This window comes from Lactuca virosa, chromosome 4 (assembly GCF_052849685.1).
Source record: "Lactuca virosa cultivar CGN04683 chromosome 4, Lactuca_virosa_CGN04683_v6, whole genome shotgun sequence".
NCBI lineage: Eukaryota > Viridiplantae > Streptophyta > Magnoliopsida > Asterales > Asteraceae > Lactuca > Lactuca virosa.
This window is the reverse complement of record NC_136429.1, coordinates 242875368-242892718: the sequence shown is the minus strand read 5'-3', so window position 1 is coordinate 242892718 and position 17351 is coordinate 242875368. Positions and strand designations below refer to the sequence as shown.

The following is a 17351-nucleotide window of genomic DNA, read 5'->3' as shown; positions in this document are numbered from 1 at the left end:
GAATATCATCCAAAGAAATCATCGTTGAATCATCGGCTACACACTTCCGTAACTGAGAGACATGGAAGGTGGTGTAGATCTGACTGAGCTCATCAGGTAAATCTAGCTGGTATGCAACCTTGCGCACCCGGGTGGTAATCCTGAAGGGACCAATAAACCGGGGCCCTAGTGATATGTGTTGAATGTACTAGTTTTAATCCTAACTAACTTAAACACAAAAACAAACACATGGAAGACAGTGTACCTATCGATTAGCAGTTTAGTGCAAATAAGTAGGGTATCGAACACAGGGAATGGTAAACAATTAAAATTATTACTAATATTATCTAATTTAAACAATTAATAAAGAAGGGGTTTTTCTCTAGTTTTACAAGACTAGAAACTTAAACAATTACTTTAACACTTAGCAAAGAACAATTAATAACTAAAAGAAGAAACAAAAGACAACTAGATTCAATAAGATTAAAGAGACTCCTGTTTAGATTCGATTCACTTATTCCTATGGTTGATTTCGTGGCAAGTGCAATGGATTAATATATCATCAATTACCGATTTATAATGTGATTAGGTTCATGTTCACTATTACTAATCTTTTAGAAAATAAATCAATTCAAGCAATGATCAAGTGATTAAATCAAAGAGTTTACTAGTGTTCAATTCGAATCAAGCAAGAATTGTAATGGTAGTTAATTAAATTGGTTGGTTCAATTAACTCATATATTGTTGGTCATCATACATGCTCACACATTAATTTACTTATTTTCTAATTAATCCTAGGTTATGTTCACAACACTAGGCTTATAATCTTGTTTTCACAAAAATCATAAGAGGCAAGCAATCAAATAGATGTTCATACAACTCAATATACTTACTAATTAACATAAAATAATTGTCATTAACACATAATGATCTTTTAACAAGCTTATCATGATAAATAATCAATTCTACTTAATCCAAAGCCACTCAATTAACACAAAGTCATAAGATCATCTATTCTAAACGAAAGTATGGTGTTTTATCCCATAACTTCAGCAAATAAAACCATAAACTCGAAATCTAATGTTGTAAACATGATTCACACAAAAGAATTAAGAAAAGTAAGGATTAATTGCCTTTGATCTCTTCACAAATAGCCTCTAGTCGAATTTTGAGTTCCAAAGCTCCTTGAGAATGTCTCTGGCCTCCAAAAGTCGCTAAAAACTCCAAGCCAACGTTAGGGTTTCAAACAAAAACGGTCCTTAAATAGATTCTGAAAATATGTGCAACATGTCACAACTCGCATTTTGAGCTAGGAAATTCTATTCATGCGTAAACAACTTCTAGTGTATCTTGTGACCCCAAGTTTGATGTTATGCATATTACTCACTCAAAAGCAACAATCCGAATCAAAACTCACTCATGAAGCCCAAAACCTAATTCAATACTTTCATACACTCAATTGTGGGTTCGTAACCCTAATATCCCGATTCAAACCCAGAATGGATTTGGATCCTCTTATTGGGCCTAATGGGTCAGTAAACTTTCAATTTAGCTATTTTGGGCCAAGGAACTCCATTTGGGCTCTAATTGGACCCACTTTCATTAAACTATAACCTTTTGGGCCATGTTGGGCCTAAAATATCTCACTTCATTTTCATGGGCCTTTATGGGCCGTGAACAATCTTCTTGAACCTAAATGGGCCGAAAACCCATTTTGTTGACTCTTTTGGGCCGTAAACCCAATTATTTCATCATTTTGGGCCGAAAACCCTCAAATGGGCCGAAAACCTTCATAGTGGGCCACATAATTTCGAATATATTCAAAAATGGCCCAAACAATTCCTTTCTCTTCCCCCTTACTCCATTCTCAGCCCATATATATAAAAAAAATGTTATGGGGTTGATTAGAGGATGACACCTCATTAATACCCTCCATACATCTAAGCCTAATACACAACATTTATCTAAGCAAATCTCATATATCTATGCACATCACATCTCACCCTCTCTCTTATTTCTTTCTTTCCTTCCATTCCTTATTCTCGGCCACCCTTCATCATTAACTCTTCATTCAAACTTCAAACACACAAAAACTCTCTCTACACTCTCAAGAAATATCCCACCCTTTTTCTTCCAAGATTTGTGAACTAGAGGTGTTTCACCAAAGCTTTTCATCAAAGATCATTACTCTTGGGTAAGTTACTCTCTGTATGATGATTAACTTCATTTTATGATAATCTTTCACTCCTTAACACTCTATTTCATGATCATGCTTCTTAGAACTCCTTAAGTTCGAAAATCTCTTCAAGGAAGCTTGTTAGAGCCGAAAACTCCTCCAATCTTCTTCCAAAACCGATCCAACACCCCAATGTGAGTTCATACCCCCTATTTTTGGTTTTTACTATGTTTTGGGGGAGAATACAAGTTGTTTTGTGAAGATCTATGTGTATATGCATGATTTTGTGTGATTTTCATGATATAAGTGTGATTATGTGTTATAAACTTCATAAACTTGAAAATATGCTAAAATATGATGATGATTGCAGAACATAACACTTATTACAACTTATTATGCAAAGAAAAGGTTTAAACACTCCAAAGTTGTTTAAAACTAAGAAAGTTGCATGAGAGGGCCAAAAATGACAAAATAATCAAAAGTGAGGTTATATGTAACTCACTATTTTAAAGGACCAAAAAGGATTTATTTTTGATAAATATGAATCTTTATGGTATTTGTGATTTTAAAAGGGCTAAAAGTGTAAATTATCACAAATGGGCCTCATTTTGGGCTTTCACGGCTTTTGGGCCCATATTGTAAATTTTTGGGCTTTTGTGGGCTTAAGTGTCATTTTAAACAAAGTTGAGCCAAAAATGTAAATTTTCGATAAAAAGGGCTGAAAATGTAAATTTATTAAATCTTGGGCCAAAAAGATATATTTGTTCATAATTGGGCTGAGAATGTAAATTTTTCATAAAGTTGAGGCAAAAATGATATTTTTGACAAAAGTGGGTTAAAAATGTTATTTTTACTTAAAACTAGCCTTAAATGTAAACTTTTGGCCTTAAAGGACCTAAAGTGTCATTTTTACCAAAAATGTGCCTTAATTATAAACTTTCGGTTTTAAGGACCAAAAATGTCTTTTTACAAAAAGTCGACCTTTTATGTCATTTTGGTAAACAACTAAACTTAACAACCAACGTAACAACAAACAGATCAATTACGTCATTTACATGCTTATTGGGCCTGAAATATAATTTACATGTTTAGTGGGCCTTAGTCGTCCTTTTACATGTTTATTGGGCCTGGAATATAATTTACATGTTTAGTGGGCCTCAGTTGTCCTTTTACATGTTTATTGGGCCTGGTATATAATTAATATGTTTAGTGGGCCTTAGTTGTCCTTTTACATGTTTATTGGGCCTGGAATATACCTTACATGTTTATTGGGCCTTCGTGGTCCATCTACATGCTTGTTGACTGCACATATTCACATACGCACTCGTTGGGCTTTGAAAACTAAATACTTACACGTAAACAATATAAAACTGTGCAATTTCATATTCGCGTAAATTTAGTTAAGGATCTTGTGAGACACTTCGTTTGGTACCTATCGAGTGTACAATCGTAGCCTGTAGTTATAACCAGACTCTCCTAGAGGGAGAGCGGGAGTTGTGTATAGATCTATACGGGGGTGACACCCCACACCAGAGTTGTTCGCTACGGTTAGACTAGGCCAGTCTAGGGTGACAAACCTTACCGTAAATACGTCGGCGTCCGAAAAACGTCATGACAGGCGGAATTGTCATTATCAAGTATGGTTATAACGACTCACTTAGCGGAATTAACACCATTATAAAATTTACGGAATACAACATATGTTGATAACACGGGAATATACACACATTAGTATTCAGTTTTAGGGTGTTGAAATCACAACGTTTTTTTTATATTAAACAGACAACATCGGGTTGTCTGGAATCATTCACTTTATACATTTTCAAACATTAACACACATGCATTAATACAAGATCGGACACAAACATTTCAAATCGTTTTTCGTAAAATATCGGATTTTCTGGTGTTTACAAAGTAATACAAAACATTTTACTCAAACATGCTTATGAACTCACCAACATTATATATGTTGACATTTTCAAATTAACTTGTATTCTCAGGAAATCGTTGAGCAGGTTGGTCAGCAAGAATACCTGGATATTTTGTTGTGTTTTGTTATCACCTTATTTTGGATATTTTAGCATGTAATATTGAAATACAATACTTGATATAAACAATGACAGTTGTAATATTACATGTGTAATGACGATGATGTTTTGTTTCAATTATATACACTGTGATGATACTACAAAAATGAAGTCATCCAAGCCCCCGGGCGTTTCCGCCGTCTGGTTCGGGGGTGTGACACAACACGTCGTGTTGGAGGACCCAAACACGCCGTGTTCTTCATTAAAATCATGTGTACGACAAAACACTATTTTGTCGGGATTTTCTACACCAACATGTCGTGTTTTAGGATAAACACGTCGTGCTTTTCTTCAATTTTATCTTTTTTCTTCAAAATCCAAAATCCAAGCTTCCAATTGCCAAATCCGCTTCCTTTTCCTTCCGAGCATGTCTTTGTTGCTGAAAATGAAATTTTAAACTAATTAAGTACTTTTTGTTCAATATTTGAGACAAAAACAAAATAAAGTATTAAGATAATGCATGAATTTTATAACTAAATATGCCCATATCACCCAACTGAATTGAATTTATTTACAAGTTTTGTGTGTGTTTAAGTTGTATTTTAATTGAACAAACAAACCCCCATTTTGTTACAATACGTCTTGTGCAAAGAGACAATCAAATTACAATTAGTCATGGGTCTCCGTGGACCGAACCTACTTGCTCTGTGTTACATTCTAATTATAGTATTGTAGTGATTTTTGGAGTAATAATTTGTACCCATTTGTTGGGTTTGACACCCTAACAAAGGGTTATGAGCCCAATGAGCATACATTTTTGCCTTAGACGCGACTCTTCCCTCAGTTTGGACCTTCTCAACACTTTCGTCTTCTTGTCTGGGGAACCTATTGACCTTCCTGATAATCTATTCGACATTTTTCCATTATCTTCCCACCAGCTTTCTAACATAACTCCCCTTCCAAGTCCCACTGGAAGTTCGTCGTGATCATCTGGGTCTCTAGTACCATCATATGGCTTTACTTTAGGCCATTTGAGCCCAACTTGGATCGGTGTTTCGTTGATATCAATTGTGAACAAATTTATGAAGTTAAGGATATCGAAAGCCTTGTTGTATTCTTTAACTTCTATGACACCTCGTGGCATTTTTGTCATTGGTTCATTCTTCTCTCTCCTTACAACCTCACATTTGTCATGATTTTGTCAGTCATTTACTACTTTACTTTAAAAAACACTCGAGTTGTATGTATGAACGGACATGTGTTCCCAATCTCTCTCCATATGTGCTTTTTGTTTTTCCTTTTCTACTTGTCACTTTGCCATGGGCTTATACCTTTTAATGGTTTCGTACTCTTCCATTTATTGTTCTTCGGTTATGGGTTCTTCTTCATTTCTCATAGGTTGAACTTTTGGGACGGAATGTGTTGCTATGTTTATGTTTTTTACTACCAGGTGTGTTTGTGGGAGCTTCCAAAGTTTGCATTCTCGGAATCATAATTGAGCCGTCGATCAGATCGCTACAGGTGACCATTTTTTGTGTGGTCCCATAGATGATGTCACTTGATGTAACTTAGATTTTCCGGCTTGGGTGGTACGTCCAATTTTGATTACCTTGATAAGAGCCAATGTTTTGAACTTGAAAAGCACCACAACTCGTCAGACGTTCACCATGAGAAGGTCTCGGGAGAATGTTTCGATGATTAAGTCAGATGACGAGTTTAGATCGAATCTTAGTAATTAGATTAACGTGTTCGTGTTTGCGTACGTGGGTCTCCTGTTCTCGTGATCTTTATACGTCTTTCATCGGAAAATGTCGCCTTATTTGGCCAAACAGGTTCTAGTCCAGTCGTCATCAATGCTCTGATGGCCGAAGTTACAAAAGGTTGTACTTATGTAGAGTCATTAATCCATTCCGATAGAACATGTGCACTATTGTAGTCCTCAACGGTAAATTACAGTCTGTTCGCCAATTATATCGAGTTTTATCTGTCCTAATCTTGTCCACTAGTTGTACGTAATTCATTTCGTCATTCGATGGTTCGGCTCATTTGTTATCTTGGTTCGGTAGTATGACACATTATTACGCGTGAACAGGTTCGATAGTTCGACTTATCTTCTCTTTGGTTCGATCATGGCGGCTTATGTCGGGATTCTGCCGAGGAGATTATATGACCAATTAGGTATATATCTCATTAGCATGTATAAGTATCAATATTGTTACATGAATTATAAATGAATGAATGTGTCACCAAACAAATTCGAAGTTCCAAATGAAGTAGGTGAGAAAACTATCTCCCAAGTAAACTTGTTTAGTTTTGTTGCGCCAGTGACGTCATCTATCTTGACAAGTTTCTTGAGGCTTTGGAAATTCAAACCGGTTCAAAAAATCACTAGGCTATTTAGCTATTCGTATCGACAACAAATAAAACATCTTTGACGGTTTTCCATTCCTTCCCCGTCAAACACTCTCTCTCCGAGATTCATTTCGTACCTTCCTTTTCTAATATAGCCAAAGGCCTTTATTTAGAATCAAGTGAAACCAATATGTCTTTTTCTTCGTTACATACGTATTTATGAATATTAATTTTGAAAAATATATACATTTCAGAAAATCTACTAAATAAATCTTAATATTTTTCTGTTAAATACTATAACCACATAGTGATATTAGTATCATACCATGGAAAGATGATTCGGCGGGAATACAAAAAATGGATTTACTTATAATTCAAAAAGGAAAAAGAATGGATAAGTTTATAACACATATAATCCAGAAAATGAAAGGAAAAAAAAAAAAGTGGATAAGTTTATAACACATATAATCCAAAAAATGAAAAGAAAAAAAAAGTGGATAAGTTTATAACATAAATAAATCAATATTTTTTTAGGAGCGTTTAAGGAGTGAAGTTAAGCATCTCTACGTGGCAAATTGCTGTGCAATATTCGACGATTTCGATCATTTCCTTTTTTTTAAGTTTCATCTTCTCTATGTGGCTGGAGTTTCTGTGCGAGTCTCAGCTGACCTGGCTGACAGGAGGAAGAAGAAGAAGAAGAAGAAGAGCATCGTCTCTTCATACACTTCAATACTGTCATTCAAGCAATGACAACTGCAACCGCCGGACTGACCTCCACGACTACCTCCGGAGTCGGCGGTGGTAAACTTTGTTCCCACAAAAGGATCGCCAATGATTTCGCCGCACTCAATACGGCTGTGAGCAGCTCTAATGGCTTCAATTGCTGGAATGCTGCTACGAATCATCCTCGCAGACGTTTGGTGTTCGCAAAGGCTTCTTCTTCGTCTCCTCCTCCTCCTCCCGAGAAAAAACAGGATCAGAGTGATAACGATGATGGTATTGACGACGATCAGAAGCCGTCCTCCGTTTCTGTGATGAAGAGATTGGTCGACGCCAATCCGGTTGGATTAGGGAGACGATCCAGGCAGATATTCGATGAGGCGTGGCGGAAGTTCTCGGAATTGGGGCAGATTTCCAGGACAACCAGGACGAACGATGAGAGCAGCCTTCTCATTCAGGAGGGTGGTCCTATGTGCGAATTTGCAACCCCGGGGGCTCAGAACACCACCGTCCTCGTCGTTGGTGCTACCAGCCGTGTTGGCCGTATCGTCGTCCGGAAGCTCATGCTCAGAGGCTACTCCGTCAAGGTTTTCTTTGCCCTACCTTTACTGTATTTCCAAATTCTGTCTGATCTAACCTGATTTTTCTTCCAATTAGGCTCTAGTAAGGAATGCGGATCAAGAAGTTGTGGACATGCTGCCAACTTCCGTCAAAATTGTGATTGGGGACGTTGGAGATCCTGCAACTCTCAGGGTTGCTGTAGAAGGTTGCAGTAAGATCATCTATTGTGCCACTGCTCGATCCTCCATAACCGTAGATCTCAACAGAGTTGATTATCAGGGTGTATACAACCTCAGCAAAGCTTTTCAGGTTTTCCTTTTTCTTCCTGCACCTTTCAAAATCATTTCACCATGTAAGTCCAATGCATATAGTTAGTTGTTTGGTTCTACTTCCTACATCTTGTATCAGGACTACAACAATCAGCTAGCACAGTTGAGAGCTGGAAAAAGCAGCAAAAGCAAGCTTTTACTTGCAAAATTCAAGTCTGCAGATTCCTTAAAAGGGTGGGAAGTTCGCAAGGGAACTTATTTCCAAGATGAAGTTGCTGCTAAATACGATGGAGGAATGGATGCTAAATTTGAATTCAGTGAGAGTGGAGATGCAGTTTTTTCAGGTAAACATTTCCAGATTCTATAAGTAAGAAGTAACAACCCCACACCACATCTGTTAATATTTTTCTTTACGTATAAAAAGGTTATGTTTTTACAAGAGGAGGATATGTGGAACTCTCAACTAAGTTATCACTTCCTCTTGGTAGCACATTAGACAGGTATTTTGTTTTAGAAATATCTGAAATCTTGACCTTTTAATATTCTTACTCAAGTCTAGTTTCCCAAATTCAGGTATGAAGGTCTGATAATTTCTATAGGAGGAAACGGAAGATCATATGTTGTGATTCTTGAATCGGGTCCTTCAGCAGACACCAGTCAAAGCAGTTTGTACTTTGCTAGAATTAGTACAAAAGTAGGGTTTTGCAGGGTGAGAACTGACAAGTCTTAGTCTTATACAAAGAAAAGTAGATTAGTTACTTAATGGGGTTATGTGGCATTTAATTGTCTTATTTTAGTTTTTCTGGTTTTTGACAGGTGGGATTCTTACCTGAAACATTATTTTTCTGATATTTGTGTTGATAGGTGAGAGTACCCTTTTCGTTATTTCGCCCTGTGAATCCAGCTGATCCACCATTGGATCCTTTTCTTGTGCACACTTTCACCATTCGTTTTGAACCCAGAAGACAGGTTTCTTTCCTTTTTTACTTAATTTAGATTTTGGACATAATAATGACTTAATGTATTAAGACAAACTCTTTAATATGAATTGTGATGGATGAGTTATTTTTACATTGACAGAGACCTTCAGAAGCAGCTGTTGGAGGGAGCCAGGACTTGAGAAGCTTTCAAATGATATTGGAATATATAAAAGCATTGCCAGTAAGTATTTATTATTATTTTTTTTTTTTTCTAGAGTTTTTTAATGCTAAATTACTAATTTACCCTTATGCAGACCGGACAAGAAACGGACTTCATATTGGTCTCGTGTACGGGTTCAGGAATTGAAAGTAGCAGAAGGGAGAGTGTTTTAAGAGCCAAGAAGGTCAGGAAACCAGTTGATGCCTATGTGGCGCTGACATGGAATTTATGTTTAATTTTAATATTTTTAAAGTTTAGACTATTATATATATATATATATATATATATATATATATATATATATATATATATATATATTTTATAGGCAGGAGAGGATTCCCTAAGAAGATCAGGCCTTGGATACACAATAATTCGCCCTGGTCCATTAATGGTGAGTTTATAAATTATGATTACAAAAACATAAAAATAAAAAAATAAAAAATAAAAAAATAGTTTTATTAATTTCAGGAAGAACCTGGGGGACAACGAGCTTTGATTTTTGATCAAGGAAACAGGATATCACAGGTGGGGAATAGGGATAGTGATATAAAAATATAAAAATAAAAAATTAATTTTTTTTTTAATTAATGACATGAAGGTTGCTAATTACTTGTAGGGGATCAGCTGTGCTGACGTGGCGGATATATGTGTAAAGGCATTGCATGACTCAACTGCTAGGAACAAGAGTTTTGATGTGGGTAACATATATTATTATTATTATTTAATTTAATCCAAAATGACTTAATTTGTTGGAAATCAACAGGTATGCTATGAATATGTTGCTGAGCCAGGAAAGGAGTTGTATGAACTGGTATTATAAATATATAGTTTACATTTAACTTGGAAGTATTAAATGCTGTACATCATAATTGAGAAGGTTTTTCAAAATATAATGTCTTAATAAGGAAAAAGAAATGTAAGTAGAATGTTATAATTGGGTAGATTTTTTTTTTCTTTTTCTTATATTTGCTTTCCTTTTGTAGGTGGCTCATTTGCCAGACAAAGCGAATAACTACTTAACACCAGCATTATCAGCTTTGGAAAAGAATACATAAAATCATCTGGATCTGGTAGAGTGTTATTTTGTTGGGAGATTTGATTACATACAAAAGGGCTAAATATGGGGGTAATTCTGTAAAGAAAATGGTTTTTGTTTCTATATTTTTCTTCCACAACTTTTATGTATAATGCAAATGTATAAAGATAATAAGTTTTCTTTTCTTGTTTTACTTTCCAAGTTAAGTGTTTATTAAAGTTTGTTATATTGAAATAGCACAACTTTCATGTTTATAGCTTAATAATAACTTTTTGACAATAAAATTAAAAAAACCACCAACAAGATATTAATAACTTTTTCATATAACTTGCAATTACAAAGTGTCATAAAATACAACGTAATAATAATCGCTAATTGTCTCCCGTATGAGAGGGATCCCAACCATATAAACCTATTCTCGTTGTGTTGAGACCTTTTGTCAACGTTATTCTCTGGAAGAGTAATGGTACAAACATCATATGCAAAACTCGTCTTTTGTTTAAATTTCTAACATACAACTTTCCTCGTATGTCGAAGACTCTCCTCTCTCGCATCACTCCCCGACACAGTCGCAATTCAAAATCACCCTCCAACATTCCATCTCATATAAAAAAAATCGTTAACCAAATCTGTGACATTCTCACAACCCGAAACACCCACTGGGAAGAAACACTCGAAACCCGACTCTCGGAAGAAGACATCGTTCCATCGGATGTTGCTCACCAAGTGTTTGACAAAATTCGAGACGTTGAATCGGGGTTGAAGTTCTTTGATTGGATTTTACACCGGCCTTATGGCTGTCCTCTTAATGGGATTGCTTATTCTTCTCTTTTAAAGCTCTTAGCCAAGTCAAAAGCTTTTCGTGAGATTGATTCGGTGTTCATTCGTATGAAAACCGAAAAAGAATTGCCCACCCTTGACGCTTTAAATTATATAATTCGAGTCTATTCGGAATGTGGGTTGATCGATAAAGCTCTTGAATTCTATACATATGTAATTGAGACATACAACTGTCTTCCAAATGTTTTCGCTTGTAATTCTTTGTTATCTGGGCTTGTGAAAAGTGGTCGCCTGGAAACTGCACACCAAGTGTATGACGAAATGCTTCAAAGAAACGACGAGACTGGAACTTCTTGTTGTGCTGATAACTTTAGTACTTCTATAATGGTAAACGCGCTTTGTAAGAAAGGAAAGGTAGAGGAAGCCAAAAAGCTAATTCTTGATAGGTGGGGGCAAGGTTGCATACCCAATGTTGTCTTCTACAATACACTCATCGATGGATATTGCAAGAAAGGTGATGCTAAAAAAGCATTTTTGTTATTCAAAGAGCTCAAATTAAAGGGCTTTTTGCCTAGCGTACAGACATATGGAGCAGTGATAAATGGTCTTTGCAAGGAAGGAAATTTCAGTATTGTTGAAAGACTTATAAACGAAATGAAGTCAAGAGGTTTGATTATTAATGTTCAAGTTTATAACACCATTATCGATGCTCAATGTCGCCATGGCTACAAGACAAAAGCAGTAGAAATGTTGAGAAAAATGATTGAAATTGGTTGTTCACCAGATATTATAACATATAATATTTTAATACATGATTCTTGTAGACATGGGAAAGTTAAAGAAGCTGAGCAACTTATCGAACAGGCTTCAAGAATAGGATTGATCCCCAATCGGTTAACTTATACACCACTTTTGAACACATATTGCAAACAAAATGATGTAAACAAGGCATTGGATTTGCTTTTAAAGATGATTGATAATGGCGAAAAACCAGACCTACTAACATATGCTTCTCTCATCCATGGAATTGTTGTTTTAGGAGAAGTTGATACTGCATTGGTAATCTTGGACAAGATGAAAGAAAGAGGAGTGTCCCCTGATGCAGGGGTATATAATGTAATTTTGAGTGGACTTTGTAAAAAAGGAAAACTTCCTGCTGCCAAGAACCTTCTTTCCAACATGCTTGATCACAATATTCGACCTGATAAATTCGTGTATGCAACTTTGATAGATGGATTTGTCAGAAATGAACAGTTTGATGAGGCCAAAAAGATATTCGAGCATACGATTCAAAAAAACTTGAATCTTGATGTTGTTGGGTATAATGCAATGATTAAGGGGTATTGTAAAGATGGAAAGTTAAAAGATGCGATTTTATTCGTCAAAAAGATGATCAAAACACGTGTTTTTCCTGATGAGTTTACTTATTCTACAATAATCGATGGGTATGTAAAACAACATGATATGGAGGGCGCTTTAGGGATATTTAGTCGTATGGTGAAAGAGAACTGTAAGCCGAACGTGGTTACATATACTTCTTTGATTAACGGATTTTGTCAAAAGGGCGATTTTGTCAATGCTGAAATATTACTCGAAGAAATGAAACTTTGTGGCTTGATCCCTAATGTTGTTACTTATAGTATACTAATCGGAAGCTATTGCAAAAATGGAAAGTTAGAAAAGGCGGCTTTGGTTTTTGAACAAATGTTAATGAACAAGTGTGAACCGAATGATGTTACCTTTCGTTATTTGGTTCATGGGTTCTCAAAGTATGTTGCTAAGAATGGTAATGAGTTTGATGAAGGTAAGAAGAAGTCTATGCTTCTTGATTTTAATAATAGGATGATATTGGATGGTTTTTCGCGAAGAGTGGCTACATATACTACCATTGTTGTATGCCTTTGTCTTCATGGAATGATGAGTGTTTCTTTGAAGTTGAGTGATAAAATTGAGATTAGGGATTGCCCTATTGTTTTTGGTGCTTTGATATATGGTATTTGTTGGGAAGGGAAGGGAAAAGAATGGAAGACTCTTGTTTCTTGCAACTTGAATGAGTCGGAGCTCGGTATTGCTGTAAAGTATTCGTTGGTTTTCGATCATTATGTCCCGAAAGGAGTGGGCTTTGAAGGTTCGTTGATTTTGCGGATGTTGCTTGATGATTTCAAGTCCAAAGATCACAAAGACTAGGACAATTGGTTCTAGATTGATACATTTGCAGAGAAACTGAGAGTTTGAATCTCAACAAACGTTGTCTACCTGATTTACATCTCGCATGATGCTTGTAAGGCAGGATATGTGGAACAGTTTAGGGGTTGTTGGAAAAACAACTCTTTTTGCAGAAAAACATGGGCACCTAAAGTTTTGGTTAGTTAGGGATAGGGAAATCCATGTGCCCACTAATATCGTCTCCAATCCATAACATCATTTTTTATACAAAAAAGAAATTCAAATATATTCCATTTTTCTAACTTATATAGTTTTCAAAAATACCTTTTATGTTTATTAGTTTTCTACAAATTTGTCTTTCATCTTTTTCTTACACCAACTTTACAAATTATATTATTAAGCAAAAGTTAGTGTTATAATATTTTTTTACACCATTTTGGTGCAACAAATTGTGTTTGATTGGAATAAAATGGTATAAAACTATTGTAAAAATGGTACACTTTCAATGAAATGCTAAAGTTTGTGGAAAAAAAAAACCATAAAGTGCTACTAGAAATTGAAAAAAAATACAAGAGAAAGTTACAAATAGAGGTATAAAAATCAAACAAAAACATCATAACTTGAAGTCACAAAAACAATCAGGCAAAGCAGAGCCTTTCCCCATAACAAAATCATCTTCCTGAGCCTTTCTCATAGCTTCCATCAATTCTTTCCCTTTTAGCCCCTTTGAAGTATACTCGGCAAACGCCTTCCTATTCAAAAAAACCGTTTTATACAAACCCTTATAAGCTCTCATAGCAGCCACCATTTTATCCATATTACCAAAATAAGTAGCCACATAAGCATCACTATTAATCGACACATAATAATCAAGAGCAGCTTTCGTATTCCCATGCATGTCTTTCAACTCTTCCCCACTCAAAACAGACAATTTTGTAATCACATTCGTGTAAACAGAAGTCAACCCTTCAAGCTCCATAACTCCATCTCCAGCTGCTAAATAAATGTTTGTGTTTGTTGGGATTGAAAGAGATTGGAGAATCAAAGCCGTTTCTTTTGGAGTGAGTGGACATTTTCCTCGGTTTCTCCAAATACTCGCGGTGTCTCCGGTGAATGGTTTCCGATCACCACCGCCACGTGCCGCCTCGATTGCCGCCATGGACGCCGGAGAAAGACCGTTGTATTCGCATTGACTGTATGCTACCATATCGGGTTCAAAACGAAGGTGAAGAGAGAGAAAGGGTTTCGGTATAGCTTCTAGAAGCTCTGAGCTTTTGGTCTCCAAGGAGTTCGTTAGGCGCAATGCACTGTAACACCCTTGACAAAGGGCGGCCTTTGCGTAGACTGGAAACCTGCAAGATTTCAGGACAGGACATGACATGACAGAACAGACTGTATTTGATGTGACTGATGTCATGATGTCAGTACAAACACTGCAACTTTTTATCCCACCCTAAAAGGTGGAACTAGGTAGGGTAGGGAGTCAACTCACTTACACAATCACACTCAATCTTATATTTGGCAAAATGACATTAATGCCCTCCTCCATATTTTAAAATAACCCTAGTAAATAGTTTGAGTTGAGTACCTATCACGGCGTTGGCTCATTGCAGGTGTGATGGAGATGTAATGATGCTTCAATAGAGAGGGGAGAACAGACTCGATATAATCAAATTGGCCTTTGCGTTTGCTGCAATCCACTCGAATAGGTTCTTTTGATGCAATTTCTGCAGGAAGTTCTTTCACGACTTTTATAAATCCTTTTAGTTGTTGGATGAAGTAGTCCACATCGAACACATCTGTGAAACCACTGAAGAGGAAACACACAGGAATTTCAATGAAGTTGGTGTTTTGGTTTGGTTGAGTTTTTAACAAGATGAAGTAACGAGTAAGTACCTTGATTCATTCCAATATGCAGCCACTTCGAATTTTGGTAAAACAAGAGTTGCATTCAGTAATCTTGCAATGCCAATACCATCACATAACTGAAAACAATAAACAGCAGTGTGTTGATACTTGATAAAACTTTCTTCAAAAGTAATGATCAGAAGATTAGCCAAAATGAAAATGTAAATGTTTGAATTGTACTTACATCTCTCCTCATCTGATTAAGCCCGCCATAACAATCCACACGAATGTAACCATTAGTCTCTACCGGCAGAGCTGCAGTATTTCACTGTAGTTCAATCTATTCTAAGCCTTTGAATGATGAAGAGATTGAAATGAGAATGAGAATCGACAAAACAAGGAAACAAACTAACCAGTCAAATGCCCTTGAAGCCACCATTTACAAGGTCGCCATTCTAAAATCCTTTTAGCACTCCATATATCGGATTCGCCACTGCAAATTGAGTATTCGGATAGATCCGAAATCAGTTAAAGCAATTTACCAGAAACTGAAAGCAATACGAAGGAGGATCTGTGGACTTACATGGCGGAATAGAGAGGGATCTGGGAAAAAGGTGAAGATGGAGACAGAGAGATCACCGCGAACAATAGGATGATTGTGAAGAAAATGAGAGTGACGAGAGGTTTCTTCGCGAAAAGTGTTAACATCTGATAAGTATACGGATCAAATTCTTGCAGCCACAATAGGATTCGAGGTTTCAATGGCGAAAACGGTGTTGAAACAAGAAAGAGGAAAGGATCTGGATTCTGTGCAAGGTATCATATGGGAGTTTGGCGATTGTGCGCTGCAGGATCTCAAATCTGGGGGGCGTATGTAATTGGATAGGGTAAATTACACGGATCATCCTATGGTTTAGGGTAATTTGCGCGTTTGTTCCCTAATAAGTTTTTTTCACTCGGACGATCCTTATGGTTTGTTTTTGTTGCGCGTCTAGTCCCTGGTCGATGTAGAATGACAATTATACCCTTCTGATATTATTTTTGCTTTTCTTTTTATTATTATTTATTTTTATGATAAAAGATAATACAAATGGGACTCACCCTACCCCTTATCTCTTCCAACTATTATTTTCTTAAACATCATCTTCTCCACCAACACCTAAACCACCGTGCACCACCCTTCTCCACCTTATACCTCCACCATTCCTACTGAGAACCCACCATTTTTATCACCCAAAAACACCATCATCTTTACCCTTCTTTCACTCAATAACCACCTCCGTCAGCCACCCTCTACTACCACTAACCACCCAATACAATCCTTCTCCATCTCTATTCCCACCTCCTTAATCAGCCTTCATCCACCTTAACATCACCTCTGTTTAATGATTTTAGCCAAAACAGAACCTACTCTACAGCCATCATCGAAGACCCCACAACACATTCCTTTCCACCATCTTTCACCCTATAACCATCATCGACCCTTTCATCATGATCCCCTATTTTCATGTTATTGTTGACTTGGAGTTTCGATTGAGAACAAATAAGAAGAAAGGGGAAGGAGACCTGTTATCGATTCAAGAAGAGACAAAGGTGTCTATCGATTGTGAGAAAAAAAGAGGGAAAACAAGACCAAATCAAAACCCACCTGCTATCGATTCTGGTACCACCTCCACCTACTATTCGTTCCACCACCGTATTCATCTCATCCCACTAGTAACACCTTTTAAATCAGACTCAGATGCAAATAATGAAAATCAAACCTCTACAAACCTAATGCAAGTCAATCGACATCTAAAACCATCTTCTATGCTAGAAATCTTCTGATGAAATCTTTTTTTTAGTCTGGATTGAATTCAAATGTTGGGGCTGAAATTGTTTCTTGTGTTTGCAAATCTTAAATCGATCTCAAAACCTAAATCCATCTTCCACTGCAATATGGATTTGTATTAGTACCCTTCGCATTCTTTTGCCTCTCTCTATTTTAGCTTTGAAGAACCCACCTTTATCAAACCGAAGATGCCTCTTTCTCCTTCCTCACTTCTATCGTAGGCAGGCTTCCATCACTACAACCCGCCTGTCAACTTTGATGCAACCTAGACGAGGATTACTGGCCATCGTTTACCCCATTAACGTCAAGGAAATCGATGGGGGAAATGTGTGTTTAGAATGGTTGAGAAAATTGATGGATGATTTGTGTGTTTTAGGCGTTGGGTGGACGTATTAGAAGGAGGGGATGTGTGGGGAGGCGGTCAACGATTTCCCGGTGGGGTAAGAGGATAACGAAGAAAGAGATA

At 36.6% G+C, this 17351-nt stretch overlaps 3 protein-coding genes across 4 annotated transcripts; 2 read left to right on the top strand and 1 right to left on the bottom strand.

Moving 5' to 3' along the window:
• Positions 1-7158: 7158 nt before the first annotated feature.
• On the top strand, positions 7159-10453 carry HCF173 (high chlorophyll fluorescence phenotype 173). Its single transcript, XM_079045140.1, has 13 exons — positions 7159-7841; positions 7912-8124; positions 8224-8428; positions 8509-8584; positions 8658-8793; positions 8949-9053; positions 9165-9245; positions 9319-9408; positions 9550-9615; positions 9693-9749; positions 9841-9918; positions 9988-10035; positions 10208-10453. Exons 1-13 carry the CDS (start codon positions 7281-7283, stop codon positions 10277-10279), a joined length of 1788 nt encoding a protein of 595 aa, XP_078901266.1. The 5' UTR covers positions 7159-7280; the 3' UTR covers positions 10280-10453.
• Positions 10454-10658: 205 nt separating this feature from the next.
• LOC145108143 (Pentatricopeptide repeat (PPR) superfamily protein) lies at positions 10659-13510 on the top strand. The gene has a single exon (XM_079045139.1). It carries the CDS (start codon positions 10789-10791, stop codon positions 13225-13227), a length of 2439 nt encoding a protein of 812 aa, XP_078901265.1. The 5' UTR covers positions 10659-10788; the 3' UTR covers positions 13228-13510.
• A 202-nt stretch (positions 13511-13712) lies between these two features.
• LOC145108142 (O-fucosyltransferase family protein) lies at positions 13713-15905 on the bottom strand. 2 transcript variants are annotated; one of them, XM_079045137.1, is made up of 6 exons: positions 15638-15905; positions 15468-15547; positions 15299-15369; positions 15103-15191; positions 14795-15016; positions 13713-14558 (listed from the first exon to the last, which is right to left on the bottom strand). In XM_079045137.1, exons 1-6 carry the CDS (start codon positions 15760-15762, stop codon positions 13820-13822), a joined length of 1326 nt encoding a protein of 441 aa, XP_078901263.1. In that variant the 5' UTR covers positions 15763-15905; the 3' UTR covers positions 13713-13819. The 2 variants fall into 2 exon arrangements, with proteins under 2 accessions (XP_078901263.1, XP_078901264.1); XM_079045138.1 differs by having other exon boundaries at positions 15299-15382; positions 15638-15903.
• Positions 15906-17351: the final 1446 nt, after the last annotated feature.

What these genes read in the sequence shown, in the direction of transcription:
- LOC145108142 (XM_079045137.1), bottom strand. Translation starts at nt 15,762, where the DNA reads ATGTTAACACTTTTCGCGAAGAAACCTCTCGTCACTCTCATTTTCTTC. An exon ending in ATCCCTCTCTATTCCGCCAT is followed by an intron (nt 15,548 to 15,637) that starts GTAAGTCCACAG and finishes CTCAATTTGCAG; the next exon opens with TGGCGAATCCGATATATGGA. An exon ending in GCATATTGGAATGAATCAAG is followed by an intron (nt 15,017 to 15,102) that starts GTACTTACTCGT and finishes TTTCCTCTTCAG; the next exon opens with TGGTTTCACAGATGTGTTCG.
- LOC145108143 (XM_079045139.1), top strand. Translation starts at nt 10,789, where the DNA reads ATGTCGAAGACTCTCCTCTCTCGCATCACTCCCCGACACAGTCGCAAT.
- HCF173 (XM_079045140.1), top strand. Translation starts at nt 7,281, where the DNA reads ATGACAACTGCAACCGCCGGACTGACCTCCACGACTACCTCCGGAGTC. An exon ending in CAAAAGTAGGGTTTTGCAGG is followed by an intron (nt 8,794 to 8,948) that starts GTGAGAACTGAC and finishes TTGTGTTGATAG; the next exon opens with GTGAGAGTACCCTTTTCGTT. An exon ending in TTCGCCCTGGTCCATTAATG is followed by an intron (nt 9,616 to 9,692) that starts GTGAGTTTATAA and finishes TATTAATTTCAG; the next exon opens with GAAGAACCTGGGGGACAACG.